Source organism: Gymnoscopelus braueri (genome assembly GCF_963280865.1).
Source record: "Gymnoscopelus braueri genome assembly, chromosome: 11".
NCBI classification, from domain to species: domain Eukaryota; kingdom Metazoa; phylum Chordata; class Actinopteri; order Myctophiformes; family Myctophidae; genus Gymnoscopelus; species Gymnoscopelus braueri.
Window position 1 is genome coordinate 9,013,454 of NC_137613.1, and position 15,609 is coordinate 9,029,062.

Sequence of the window (15,609 nt, forward strand, 5' to 3'; positions counted from 1 at the left end):
CCCTCTCTCCCTCTCTCTTATTCTTTCCCTCCCTCTCTCTCTCGAGGTACTACTACTGTGCCTTCTTGTGCTCTCAAACCTTATAAGAGCACGCTCATCAAATTACTCCCTCAGCTCCCACCTGGACAGATATTACAACCCCCCCCACCCCCCCATTGGTGGTCCGGTCCGGCCCAGCAAGCATCCAAGACCCCCCCTTTACCTTTTTCCTCCATAAATAAGTTACCAGAGTCGCGGTCCCCCCACCCCCCCCCCCCCCCTCCCTCCCCCCAAGCAGAAGATGCAGGCAGAATTCATGAAATAAAATTTAAAAAACAAAACGAATGAGCTTTCCTTTTTTTCTTTTCTTTTTCTTTTTTTTTATCTGATTGTTTATCTATTTTAATAGGTTTTCTTCTTTCTTTCTTTCTTTTTTTTTGGTGCAAGGTAGTACCTAGAGATAATCATCATTTGTCTCGTATCGAAAGAAAGGAAGAAAGAAAGAAAAAAACTGAAAATTAATTTGGAAATCATTTAAATGCAACAACAATGACAAGGCTTTACATTGTTCTACTGGTATGCTCCTAACGGATCATCCACCTGTAAAAAATAAATACAAATAAAAACATAATTAATTTTAGGTTTGTTTGTTTTTTTTTTCTTTCTCTTTGCTTTTGAAAATCTCAGCATTGTAGTTGTGGTAACCTTGGCAACGGGGCTCTGACTATAGCTTTGCTTTGTCTATTGACCGCAGCTGGAAAACAAACAAAAAAAAGATTAAAAACCCATCTCCCAATTCAACATGTTGGAACTAACTTTTAACAGTACTGTACTAAAAAGAATAAAACAAAAACTTGGTCAAAAAGAGACTGTTTGCTCTGTGTCGATTCATTCATTCATTGTTTGTTTGGGAAAGAGAGACAGTGCTGTGAGGTAGTAGGGTTGGGGATCCGTAAAACCGGAGGAACCGGATCCTACGTGGAGGAACCGGAACCGGTTCCGTCACATTTTGGAACCGTTTCCGGGTTTTATCTACGCTGTCAGAGCTGGTATGTGGACTTATCACGTCTACTATAACAGGGGTTCTCAAACTTTTTCATGCTCACTTTATTGAAAACCTAACATCACTGTAGTATTCGATTTATTCGATATTATATTGATATTATAGCTATTTCACTAGATATGTGATGTTGTAGTTGACTTTTGGCCGCCTATATCAGTATTGGTTGATATCGGTATCTGAAATTAGGAGTTGGACAATATCGGTATATCGGATATCTGTAAAAAAGGCAATATCGAACATCCCTATTCCCAACCCTAGCTGTGAGGTATATATTATGGTTTTTATATTATGGTATTATGGTTTCTCCTCAAATTAATTCTCTTCCTGAAGCTTGTATACTGAGAATGAATTATCCGGAGCGATGTTTGTTTTCCCATTTTTGATTATTTTTCATATTGTGCCGTGTTAGAAGTGGCATTTATTCATAGTGTGATGGAAACCCATTGCAAGGGAACCAAATGACACTTATCGTTGAATGTTTGGCCATTTTGTAGTGTATGAAAATTGTTTCTTTATTATTACATAGAGATTCCTGAATGGATGTCTGTAAAAGCTGCCGTGCATCTCAGGCTGTAATATTTGAACGGTCCAATTGAGCACTTCACTAAAATTGAACGGGCGGCTGTATTCAGTTAAAACTGCAATCCATAAATTATTTTGAAGGTGGTGTAAGTGATTTCTTGTTTGTTTGTTTGTATGAAATCGGTATGCTGCTGACCTGAAAATGTATTTTGTGTTTGCTAAAGAGCTGGAGAGAAGGGAAGATCCCTGTTACTGAACAAACACTATAGCAATGATTACTATGGTAATATAGAGCCATAACTTAATTTAACAATCGTGAGAGAATTTGTATATACAGAATACAGGACAAACGTGTAATTGGAAGTGATGAAACAAAGAAATGAGCGGACAACATTAGAATTGGAACACTAAAATTGAAGCTGATAAATGGTTCTCTTTCTATTGGATTAAATTGAATGAAAATGTATTCTATGTTCATTGTAGAGCTGCAGAGATGGTGAGACCCCTGTTACTAGAGCAATGATTACTATTGGAATATAGAGGTTTAACTTTTTACTTACAGCACATTTAATGAATAAACAAAACATTATTTTAACCAATATATGTCTTGCGGAGTATGTTGAGGTTAGGATAAGTGATATTTTGTGGTCAAAACAAAATGTTTTTTTTTGTAAATAAAATGTAAATCTTTGTATTCTGATAGTAATCATTGCTATAGTGTTTGATCAGTAACAGGAGTCTCCCATCTCTTCAGCTCTTCAATGAACAGAAAATACATATTCAGGTGGGTGGCCGATTTCAGCCAATCCGGGGAGAGTACTCAGATTTAACAGCTTCAATGTTATAGTGTTCATGTTCCAATGTTGTCTGTTCATTTCTTTGTGTCATCGCCTCCAATTTCAATTGTTTATCCTGTCTGAGTTCTCTCTTCTGATAGGATAGAATTGGTATCCCAGCCTGGAAAACTTTGTTTCTGTTTACTATTGGCCTGCAGGCAGCAGTGTATGTATTGTAGTAGGCCTATTCATAGCAGCTTGGAATGCTGCTGCTAAGTGAGTGAAATGAATGGGGTTGAATCGGGGAGGGAGGAAGTTCCACCCACGTGGCCTCAGGTAATAGATATGCTGCTTTCGGTGTAGTTATACTCTAGTTCCTGGATCCACCTGTTAGGTGAGACTCCAACAACAGGCCAAACAAATGGACAGAGAGAGAGGGGGGGGGGGTGAAACGAGAGCCCTGGAGGTGATGGAGGAGGGAGGGAGGGGTTGTGGCCTTGTTATGATGACAGTGGTTCTACACCCAGTGGTGGAAAGTAACTAAGTACATTTACTCGAGTACTATAAGTACAATTCTAAGGTTTTTTTTTTTTTTACTTTAGTGGAGTATTTCCAATTTTCAGTACTTTTACTTCTACTCCACTACATCTCAGAGGCAAATATTGTACTTTTACGCCATACAATTATTTGAGAACTTTAGTTACTAGTTACTTTGCAGATATAAATTATTACATTATAAAACATACATTAACCACTTTAGCTAGCCTGATTATCAGACTGAAGCTGCGTGGAGCTTCAGTCTGATGAGAGTGGGCGGGGTCTATGGTATGGAACCAGGCTACACTTTAGCCCTATTTTATACATAGGCTATTTGAAAATAGCCTATGTATAAAATATAGCCGATCTACAAGCTCACACCGTGTGGCGATGTGACACGTGAGCTTGTAGATCTGCTATTTTCAAACATTTTGGTACTTTTACTTTTGGTGCTTTAAGTATAATTTTGATACCAATACTTCTGTACTTTTACTCAAGTATTTTGTTTTTAAATCCGGACTTTAATTTGTATCAGAGTATATCTACATTGCAGTATTGATACTTTTACTTAAGTACTTCTTCCATCACTGGGTGAGGTGGAGGGATACGGGACGGGTTGTGGCCTGATTAACTTATGACACTGGTTCTACCTGTTCCACCTGTCCTCTCTCTCTCTCCTCCCACCCACCACCGCCACACCCCTTACCTGGTCAGCTGATGAGGGATCGGCAGCCAGGCGACAGGAGGAGTGTCGTCTCGTCTGGCCCGTACGTGTCACTGACTATTACACACAGACACACACACACACACACACACACACCACCCCTATTATACACGGATCAAAAGAACCTGTTCCTCGTCTCATTTTTCACCTTCTTTTACCTCATTCCGTCCGTCCAGCCCTGGAGAGGAGAAGAGAGAAGAGGGTCCCAGTTGGTCACTTTTTAGTTTTTTCTCTCTCTCTGTGTCGTTGTTGGGATCTAATGTGGATGTTGTGAAGATCTAATGTGGATGTTGTGAGGGACTAGAGGAGAGGCACATTGGTCAGATTGGTGAACCAGTAGCCTAAAAAAAAACATCATCATGGGGTCTGACGAGGCCTACAACTTCGTCTTCAAAGGTGAGTCGACTTTAAAATAGCCGATCTACTTGTAGATCGCTTATATTCCGCGCGCCGCACTCGCGCGCAACTTTAGTGTATTAAATCAAGGCTGCTATTACGCACCGGGGTCCTCGGCGCGTCTGTGATGGGATGGGGGGCACAGACAGGACAGACAGGTGCACTGGGTGCACTATAGCCATGGATCACACGACGGTGGTCTGTCACGACAGTCGTGGATGAACTTAAACCTGGTGTTTGCACATTCTCCCCTTTTGGTCCGTACATCTACACAAACGTTCTGATTTCAAATATAAAGTGCTTACCCCATGGCCATGGATGTTAAAATGATGTACGGGTGCTCAGATGTACCCGTACCTTCCGTATTGTTCAATATAAAAGCATTTTAATCCGATTGGTGGCCATTTTCCATAGTCATAATAATGTATCAGAGTGCAATACACCTCCCAACCGATAGGGTCGCGTGGTTGAAAGTGTCAAAATACGGAGAAAATGGCCACCAACCGGATTAAAATGCTTTTTATTGAACAATACGGAAGCTACGGGTACTTCCGAGGGGCCGTACATAAGTATAACATCCGTGACCATGGGGTAAGCACTTTATTTTAGAAATCCGAACGTTTCTGTAGATGGATGGGCCGTACATGGAGAATGTGCAAACACCAGGTTGAAGTTAATCCATGACTGTCATGATATATGTATATATATATGACAGTCATGTTTCAGGGCTAGGGAAGTGCACAGGACAGACAGACAGACAGACAGACAGACAGGTGCACTGGGTGCAAAGGGCAGCTAATGCTAAAGAGTGGCTCTGCTGCTGGTTGACACTTATTTATTATTTTCATGAAAGCAGAAACTAAAGGAGAGACTGGGAAGGAAAGGAGGAAGTGACTGTTCTCTCTCTCTCTCTCTCTCTCTCTCTCTCTCTCTCTCTCTCTCTCTCTCTCTCTATTTGGCAGCGTGCTGCGTGCCTGTTTGAGCTTTGACCCAATGTGGGTGTGTGTGTGTATACTGTTACTGTGTGTGTGTGTGTGTGTGTGTGTGTGTGTGCTGTAGCCTGATTTTCAGACAGTGCCCTTTCCTATATGAATACAGTACCTATGTAGTCTACTCTATGCCCTCTCATTCCATACATTCCTAATGCTTATGCTGCATTCAGTCACACTCCAGCAGCAACCATGCATGACCAGCAACATTGCTGCCACGTATCTGTTGAAGGAAGTGTTGCTTAAGAGTCACACACTGTGTAGATGAAAAGGGTAGATTTAAAAGGTACAGTAAGTGATATTGTTTGTAGTGCGGTTGGCGAAAGGGCCTTTCTGTGTGGAGTTTGCTTGTTCTCCCCGTGTCCCCTTGGGTAGGTACCAGGGCAGGAATTTCAAGGAGGGCAGGCCAAGAAGGCCATGGCCGTCGTTGCCCCTTAAGTTTGGCCTTGTGCCCCTCAAAAAATGGGCATGCCCTGTGGCCACAGTGGCCATAATGCCCCAGCTGACTCCATGTCAATATGTAGACACCAGTGTCTCTTAATGTCCAGTGTCTTATGTTGAGATTCTGAATTCTTAACTCCCCTGACTCCCCATCTTTAAACCAATCTAGTGACTTTGATTGGTGCAGGCCTGAGCATGGATCAGATTGTAAATACTGTATTTTTTAATTTTATTTCATTGCAGCTAGTCTACATATTCAATTTTGAATGATTTAAATTCAATTAATTATTTTGATGGAATAAGATTGTTTTTATTTGATGGCCTTCCTGCCCTGGCATTTGGCCTTTGTGCCCTCAAAAAATTGACAACACCAAAGGCCAAGCGGCCTTGCCCCTAAAATGACGAAATTCCAGGCCTGGTACTGTAGGTACCCTCACAAAAAAACATGCAGTAATATTGGTCTCTATACTGCCTCCCCCTTGTCAGCCAGTGCACCTGATGGAGGGGAAAGGAACTGGTTGGAATAACGTGTTCCTTCCACACGCTACATCCAACCGGGGAAACTCCCGATGGCAGAGGGAGAGTAGCGCCCAGGATAACAGCTTAGACATTGGCACTGGGTGAAAAAATGTGTTACAAAAATTGTGGGAAAAAACTGATATTGTTTGGTTAAAACAAAAAGACATGGAGACTCCTGTTACTGAACAAGCTCTCTATAGCAACGAGTACTATAGCAACGAGTACTATCAGAATATAGAGCTATTTAACACTTATTTTAACCAAAGGAAATCACCTACCCTACCTTTTTAAATAGCAGCACAGTAACTATTAGTTTTTCTTCGTTTTACAGAAAGGAACAGGGCTTGTGTGGACAGAGAAGTGCAGTGCAAACTAGGGTGAAACAAAAACTTGTGACTTGTGATTGATGCGTCATTGCGTCATTGTAGAGCGGAAGAAAGTTGAAGCCAATGCAGCGCAACATTCTTTATGTAGCCCGTCATGCAGATACAGCTGTCCTATGAGTGTCAACCACACAGGGTAGACAGGGACGTGTGCCACTCTCTCTTTGATGATGATGATGTCACCACATCTGGTGTCTTGTGAGGGCCAAAGGATGGCACACTACCAAGTGCCAGGTTGACGGGACAGATTGCTGATTCTTGACGTGGCTCAGGACAGATACAGGATAGGTGGGCACTAGGGATATCTCTGGGCACCTCCATGTAAAATTGGCTGTTTTGTCCAAAATGTAAAAAAATAATCCATCAATGACTCACCCCATGACGCATTGAATTCATGGAGATCTTTTAGTTTTTGTCGCATTCCTAAGCCAATAATTTGATTACCGGTGGAAAGATGCTAATGTATCCGGTAGGAGACTCAAAGTAGACTCTTTGTGTCTCCTACCGGTAATACCCACAGTCATCAAATTATTGGTTCAGGAATGCGTCAAAAACAAAAAAAATCTCCATGAATTCAATTCTTCGTGGGGTGTGTAATTGAAAGAAAACAAGTAATTTTTTGGGTTAACTATTCTTTAAGTAATGTAAGTATACATGATGTGAACATGCACGGTACATCATTATCTTAAATGTATCCTTCAACTTCTTGATTATGGCCCTAAATGACTGGATACACAGGTTTTGTAGCAATTGTAGAACTATTAGACCTTAATTGTGTGGAATGTTTAAGCATGTTCTAATCATGCATATACTTTGACTTTTCAATGACAATTCAACATTAACCCTTTAAGACCTGGAACGCATCTGTATCACTTTAGATTTCTTTGGCTATTCAAAAATAGCAGATATACAAGCTCTTGTAGATCTGCTATTTTTGAAAAATGTTTTTTTTTTTTTTTTTTTTTTTTTTTTAATTTTAGGATTTAGAAAACATTTTAAAGAATCGCCTCAGGTCTTAATGGGTTAATTAAGGTGCCCACTCTTCCTTGGTGCCCACCTATCCTGTTACCCTCTCAGGACCTACAACGTGTTGTCAGTAGGTGAGACATTTGCTGATATTAATGAATTCTCTTCTGTCTGTTTTCCTCCTCTCTGTCTGTCGTCCCCCCTTCCTTCCTTCCCAGTGGTTCTGATCGGGGAGTCGGGCGTGGGGAAGAGCAACCTCCTCTCTCGCTACACCAAGAACGAGTTCAACCACGACAGCCGCACCACCATCGGCGTGGAGTTCAGCACCCGCACCGTCCAGCTGGACACCATCACCATCAAGGCTCAGATCTGGGACACCGCCGGCCTGGAGCGCTACAGAGCCATCACCTCAGCGTGGGTAGACACACGCACACACACACACTGCACGCACACGCACACACGCACACGCACACGCACACGCACACGCACACGCACACACACAGACACGCACGCACAGACACAGACACAGACACGCACACACACAGACACGCACACACACACACACACACACACGCGCACACGCACACGCACACGCACACGCACACGCACACGCACACACACACTTTGTATTCGTTGCTGTCGGGCATAAACCTCTTATCTCCATATTTTTACTTTTTTGTGTTTTTTCTTCGTAAATTTAAAGGGATAGTTCACCCCCAAAATGACTTTCTTTCTATCGATTAGTCACCCCATGGAATTCATTGACATATTTTTGTTTTTGCCGCATTCCTAAGCCAATAATTTGATGACCGGCAGCGGTTCCGGTAGGAGACACAAATAGTCTCCTTTGTGTCTCGATCCGCTAGTCATCAAATTATTGGCTAAGGAATGTGACAAAAACTACGCTACACGATACGATAAAAATTATCCATGAATTGAAGTCTCCATGGGGTGACTAATCGATAGAAAAAAATTATTTTTTTTCCGGTGAAGTATCCCTTTAATGCCCTACTTGATCATACTACAGTATCACACAAAAGTATCAAAAGTAGTAGATCTACAAGCTCTTTCAAGCTTGTAGATCTGCTACTTTTGCCATTTTTAGAATTCGAGAACTGAAAAGTAACAGTTTTGGACAAATGAGGTTTCCACCCAACACAGACGATTACTATATTATACTTATGAGAACCTTCCATTGACTACGTTAATGTATTTATCCCCATCTCTAACCACAATACTTGTGTTTTTTAGACTCTAACCCTATAGCCCTTAGCCGCTTAGTCCGTAGTAGTGAAAACAGGGAAATGTCCCTCCTTTAGTAGATTTCCATAATCTCTTTATAATCGTTAGAGGGTATCTTTTCTTAATTTAGTGTTAAAGAGTGAGGGACAAGGGTATAGAATTGGGGCGGCAGTGGCTCAGGGGTAGAGTGGCCGGATGGCAACCGTGAGGTTACCAGTTCGATCCCAGGCTCCCCCAGAGTTGGTGTCGAAGTGTCCTTGAGCAAGACATTGAACCCCTAATTGCTCCCGATGAGCAGGTTGGTGCCTTGCATGGTTTCCTCCGCCATCGGTGTGTGAATGTGTGTGTGAATGGGTGAATGTAATGCACAATCTATGTAAAGCGCTTTGGTTAAAAGCTGCACCATTTACCATTTATTTACAAAAGACTGTGAACACGACTCCAACTTATTTTAATAGTTTCTCGCTGGGTACGCGGTCTAGGAAGATTCTTTGACATTCAAAGGAAGCGCTCATTGGAAAGTGTCCTTGAGGTATTTTCTTCATTAGACACGGGCAGCAAACAAACACCATACGCGCTTCGGAAAACAAAGCCTTCAGCTTTGTGCTAAAACGCATATGTTGTTTGTTTGTGTGTATTAAACAAAGTACTTGACCTTTCCGTGAGTGCTGGCAATTCCTCTGCCTGTCTTAACAACAAGGGTATATATACACACACACACAGACGCACGCACGCACGCACGCACGCACGCACGCACGCACGCACGCACGCACGCACGCACACACACACACGCGCACACACACACACACACACACACACACACACACACACACATAAACACTGTGTAATGGCACTTTTCAACAAAATCCAATGGTCATGTTCCTTGCCATTACAGTACGTTGCACAGGAAAGGGAGAGATCCTATGCAGATACAAACAAAGAATGTCCAATTTCTGTTCCCCTGGTTAACTAATACCGTACAAGGAACATTACCAGTGAACCTTTGTAGTTTCTCTCTTGGTTTCTTGTTTCCCAGTTTCTTGTCTTTTGTTTGGTTTCTGGTAAGAACCAAACAAATACAACCCACACTTAATTTATGCACCTGTGTACCTGTTCTCCATCGATACACAACCTCATTACGTCATTGCTTTGCGTCTCCAGGTATTACAGAGGGGCCGTGGGGGCTCTCTTGGTCTACGACATCTCCAAGCACCTGACCTACGAGAGCGCCGAGCGCTGGCTCAAGGAGCTCTACGACCACGCCGACCCCCACATCGTGGTCATGCTGGTGGGCAACAAGAGCGACCTGGACAACGTCCGGACGGTGCCGGGCGACGAGGCCAGGCAATTCGCAGGTCTCTATTCACCGCTGTTATTTTGTAAAAGAAACATCCTGAAAAAGGCCTGTTGTGATTTAGAATTGTCTGTTGTGATCCTAGAGTCTCACCGTGTGCTTCGTAGCCCCGGGGTCCCCAAGGGGGTCTATTCTTGGGGCCCTATTTTCGCCAGTGTCTTACCCATTATCCCTAAACTTCTTTGACATTTTTTACTACATTACATTACAGTCATTTAGCAGACCCTTTATCCAAAGCGACTTACAATAAGTGCTTTCAACATAGGTAGGCAAGAAAACTACTAATCACCAGAAGTCTTAAGTGTTCTCTTCTAAATCAAGCATATCTAGCGCTAAGGTTAAAGTGCAATATATCAGCTACCTACTTTCTTAAACAGGTGAGACAAGTAGGAAAATCTAAATGAGCAAGAGCTAAAACAAATAAGTGTATCAAATAAACAAGATCCAATAAAACAAGAGCTCGTACAAAAATACTATTTTTAAAAACATTTTCAAATGGTTCAAATAGCCAATCTACAAGCTCACAACAGGTCAGTGTAGAAGTTTAGGGATAATGGGTAAGGCACTGGCGAAAATAGGGCCCTTGGTCCCCTCCTTTTTTCCCCCTCTACACCAAATCTCGTCACTCAAAATAGCCAATCTAAAGCTCACAACACGCTGCGAATGTTCTCTTATTATGACATACACAGAATAGGGACGCTGTAGGGTTCGTGTGGTTAAAAGGTGGTGACTTCATTCAGTTGCGTTACTCATCTGCACGCTGGCAGCGAGCTCGACCAACAGGATGACAGCAAGGCAGCGTCACACCTTAGTATACACACTTCTAAAGTGTATTAACCCATTGAGACCTGAGAAGATTCTAGAAATGTCTTCTAAATCCTAAAAAAAAAATGGAAAAAAAAACAAATGTTTTTTTCCTCGATTTTTCAAAAATAGCAGATCTACAAGCTCGTAGCGCGGCACTCGGTGCCGCGCTATGAGCTTGTATATCTGCTATTTTTGAATAGCCTAAAGAAATCTAAAGTGACACAGATGCGTTCCAGGTATTAATGGGTTAAGACACTCTCACAGACTATATATACATTTGATTACATGACCGGAAGCTGTGTGAGTCATGACTGATACAGAGGTAGGCGAGACCGTACAGGAACAGACTGTAGGTTGTACTGTACATACAGTTCTGTCACTAGGAGGAGATGACACACACAAACATATACTGTATCTATGATCACACAGCTTAGGTGTGATTAAGTGGTAATGTTAGAAGATTATGCACAGATACTGGGGATGTGGGTCAAGCTTTGTGTGTGTATATAATAACAACCAAGTCCAGTTCAGATCAAAATGTAAACAAACGGGTGGTGTTACAGTATCACCATGTAGTTCCTCATGCTGTTTGTGTGCTGGTATCCAGGAGTGACGTACGGTTTGCTGTCATCTATAATGAGCAAACCTGAAACCTTGTTATATCCAAAACCACTACTCTTCAGGATATTAAATCTCTATCTCGGTCACAGCGTCACAGAGGGAACACACATCATATGATAAATAATACATACGTAGGATTGAGATTTCGAGCTTCTTTGATCATCTATAGATAAATGAATGAATGTATAAGCTGTATAAAACTGTATTAAAAAAGTACTGAGGATTTACACCACTGTATATTACACGTTCTATTTCTGTCAGAGTTCAGCTTCATTTATATTCCATCTCACGACTGTGCAGTGGTGGAAAGTAACTAAGTACATTTACTTAAGTACTGTACTTAAGTACAATTTTGAGGTATTTGTACTTTACTTGAGTATTTCCAATTTCCAATACTTTTACTTCTACTCCACGACATCTCAGAGGCAAATATTGTACTTTTACTCTACAATTATTTGAAAACTTTAGTTACTAGTTACTTTTCAGATATAAATTATGATATTATGAAACATACATTAGCCACTTTAGCCCTGTGTCACTTGCAGCCAAGAACTGATCTTGTCTGTAAGTGACAGTCGCACTACAGAGTCTACATTATATATATATGTATATTATATATAGTATATGTATACAGTATTCATTAGGCTTTAGTCGACGCTGACTTAATACTCTTTCCCTTCCTATCCAGAGGACAAAGGCATCATGTACATGGAGACCTCAGCGCTGGATTCTACCAACGTTGAATCTGCGTTCCACGACGTGCTCACAGGTACACACACTCACTCAACCAAAATGCCAACGTTTTCTTGCATTCTTCTATCTAGACCAGTGGTTTTCATGTCAAGGACCCCCAGATTGACGCTTATTAGCCTGCGGACCCCCATTTCAAAAGATATGCCAGGGACCCTCATAAGAGAAGATTTTTTACAGCTCTATAGCAGTGATTCTCAACCATTTTAATTTCAATGACCCCCTGTTTGACATGCATTAGGCTACGCACCCCCATTTAATGGCATTTATATCTCTGGGACCCCAATTTATATAGTAAAATCAACTCTGAGAGTGTATAAATGGTTCAATTTGTACACTCCATTTGTACATTTTGTACTCCATTTGTAGAACTCTCAGAGTTACAGACCCATAAGGCTCTATTTGATTCCTAATCTATCATTTGGCTGGGGACCCCCTGGAACTCCGTCAAGGACCCTGGGGGGTCCCCGGACTCCACTTTGATAAACCCGATGTTCCAGACAGTGTTTGAATGTTACCGAATGCTGCACGGCTATAGATCTTTATCCAGGAATCGACTGAGTGCACAAAGACTTAATGTGTTGCTTTGTGTCTCCGTGTTCCCCAGCCATCCATAAGAAGGTGGCCAGCAGGGAGGTGACCCGCGGCTCCATCAGCGCCGTGACCCTGTCCAGCCCCGTGGGACCTGCCAGCGAGCCTCAGCCGGAGCAAAGGACCTGCTGCAAGAACCTCTGACCACCGCCGCATGGGGGGGGGGGCTTCTACTGGACCCCCTCCCCTTCCCCCCTCCTCCCCCCACACCATGCAATCAACGGACCCCGTCATTAACGTCATAATTAATGTACACTTCATCCACAATGTCATTCACATGATCGGCAAGGTGCCTCTTTAAAGGGATAGTTCACCCAAAACATTTTTTTTTTCTATCGATTAGTCACCCCATGGAGACTTGAATTAATGGATTTTTTTATTTAAAGAAATCGCATTTCCAAGCCAATAATTTGATGACCAGGGGACCGGTAGGTGACTAACGGAACCGCTGCCGGTCATCAAATTATTGCCTTAGGAATGCGACAAAAAAGAAAACATATCCATGAATTCAAGTCTCCATGGGGTGACTAATCAACAGGAAACAAGTCATTTGGGGGTGAACTATCCCTTTAACCACTTAAGCCCTATTTCAGAAAATAGCTGATCTACAAGCTCGTTGTGAGTTAGTAGATCGGCTGTTTTTGCTATTTTTGAAAGAAGATTTGAACATTTTCAGCCTACAATGACACGCCTGAAATTGGGACGCATTGCAGCAAATTCAAAACACAAGGGCTGTGTTGTTGTGGGGCTGCAGGACCTGAGGACCAGTGTTGGTCTGAAGTCCGGTTTCCACAAGACCACATTCTGTCGGCCTTGGTCTCTCCTGCAACTTTCCTCGGACCAGAGGACTCAGCATTCATTAGTACGGCAGCCCAACCATTCAATCCAGGAACGCATCTGTGTCTGTGTAAGATTTTAGCTATAAACCTCAATGTTTTGTACTTTTGCTATTCTAAAAATAGCAGATCTACAAGCCCGTGGCGCTACGAGCGTGTGGATCTGCTATTTTTGAAAAATCTTTAACATTTGTGTTGAATACGTATCTTTTTTTTAACCCTTTAAGGCCGGGAAGGGAACGCATCTGTGTCATTTTAAGATTTCTTTGGCTATTCAAAAATAGCAGATCTACAAGCTCATAGCGCGGCACCGAGTACCGAGTGTAGATCTGCTATTTTTTTAGAAAAATCCTGATTTTTTTTGCAAATCTTTATACATTTTTAACTCAAATCTTTGCTTCTGGGGGTCCCTGGAACAAAATATTTTTAGATGGGAGGGGGTCCGCGGTCAAATACATATTATTTTGGGGGTCCTTGACAAGTTTGAAAACCATTGATAATATAGCAACATAAGTAAAAAGAATTTTTTTAAAATTCAAACTTTCGGAAAAAAACTTTAGGATTTAGAAGACATTTGTAAAATCCCCAGAAGCAAAGATTTGAGTTAAAAACTTTCGCTTTAAAAAAGTATATATATATATTCAAACTAAAGATTTGCGCGCATTTTCACGATTTTTAAAAAAAAATAGCAGATCTACAAGCTCATCGCGCTATGAGCTTGTATATCTGCTATTTTTGAATAGCCGAAGAAATCTTAAAATGACACAAAGATGCGTTCTTAAAGGGTCTTAAAGGGTTAAAACAATTAACATTTTTAACTCAAATCTTTGCTTCTGGGGGGCCGGTGGTCCCTGGAACAACATATTTTGATGGAGATCGGCGGCCAAAAACATATAAATCTGGGGGTCCCTGACAATAAAAGGTTTGAGCACCACTGATGCAACAACAATAGTTTTTCAGAAAAATGAAGACATTTTGTTGAGACATTTGACGGTTGATTTGCAAAAAATGTTGACGATTTTTCAAAAATAGCAGATCTACAAGCTCATGGCTCTATGAGCAGATGCGTTCCCAGTCTTAATGGATTAAAGAGTTTTACCGCCAGTATAAGTGTGCTAGTCTAGTTTTTTGTTCATTCTCAGATTTATTCTTGAATTAATTACCCAATTACTTGAATAATGACTTAATTATTTGAGTAATTGATGTGTAAAAATGTTACTTATTTAAAAGTTTTCTTTTTCTCCTCTCCGTGCTAGCGGTGTAATTTATTTACACGTTATTTTAAATGATATACATACATTATATATTTACGCTTAATGTTGTCTTCATCAGTCATAGCAGAAGTATATAAGGTGTTTGACACTCTTCTGTTTCATATCCAACCGCAAGCTTTTACAAAGTCAGAAAAATATATTTGTGTTTCAGATCAAAGCATTGCTTTCTGTTATATAGTCATTTGTATTTTTACTTAAATACATTAAAATATTTTTCCTTTTGAAAAACAGAATTAATTGGTCACGGACTTGATTCATTTACTAATACCAAACCTTCTGCTCTCGGTCTTGATTCGATGCTGACCTCTACATTGCAGTATTAATACTTACTATAGTATAGTAAAAATGTGAGTACTTTTTCCACCACTGACTGTGCGTGTGTACTCCCTCCAGTTGGCCTGTAGGTGGCAGCGGTGAGGTAGAAAGCGAGGCTGGAGTTGTTGGAGCATCTGTGAGCCCACTCTCTCCTCTCTCCTCTCTCTCCTCTCCACTAAAACTGTGTGGTACACATTAATGCCTTCCCTCTTCCATTAATGGACATGATATACCCACCGCGTTCACGTGAAAACTTCCAGCCGCGTCTCTATGGCAGCGAGGCAGGCTGACAACCTCATAAGCGCTCATCACCCGAGGAGAACACAATTAATTCACACTCTTCCCACAATTCATTCACAGGCCTGCTGTTTTATTCTTCTTCCTTAGCTGTGTGTGTGTGTGTGTGTGTGTGTGTGTGTGTGTGTGTGTGTGTGTGTGTGTGTGCGCGCGCACGCGCAGATCACCTGCAGTCAGTCTCTATGGCTTTAATTGGGTCGGCCTGCTCAGCTCGGCTGAGAGACTGT

General features: G+C 41.7%; 1 protein-coding gene across 1 annotated transcript; it reads left to right on the forward strand.

The window, feature by feature from the left end:
- The first annotated feature begins 3,652 nt into the window (after window positions 1-3,652).
- On the forward strand, window positions 3,653-14,744 carry LOC308095984 (ras-related protein Rab-25-like). Its single transcript, XM_080443203.1, has 5 exons — window positions 3,653-3,997; window positions 7,514-7,709; window positions 9,699-9,892; window positions 12,008-12,088; window positions 12,677-14,744. Exons 1-5 carry the CDS (start codon window positions 3,961-3,963, stop codon window positions 12,802-12,804), a joined length of 636 nt encoding a protein of 211 aa, XP_080299329.1. The 5' UTR covers window positions 3,653-3,960; the 3' UTR covers window positions 12,805-14,744.
- The last annotated feature ends 865 nt before the right edge of the window (window positions 14,745-15,609 follow it).

Bases quoted from the DNA above. Each gene is read 5' to 3' on its own strand.
- LOC308095984 (XM_080443203.1), top strand. From the start codon at position 3,961: ATGGGGTCTGACGAGGCCTACAACTTCGTCTTCAAAG. The intron at 3,998-7,513 runs GTGAGTCGACTT...CTTCCTTCCCAG, and splicing joins CTACAACTTCGTCTTCAAAG to TGGTTCTGATCGGGGAGTCG. The intron at 7,710-9,698 runs GTGGGTAGACAC...TTGCGTCTCCAG, and splicing joins TACAGAGCCATCACCTCAGC to GTATTACAGAGGGGCCGTGG.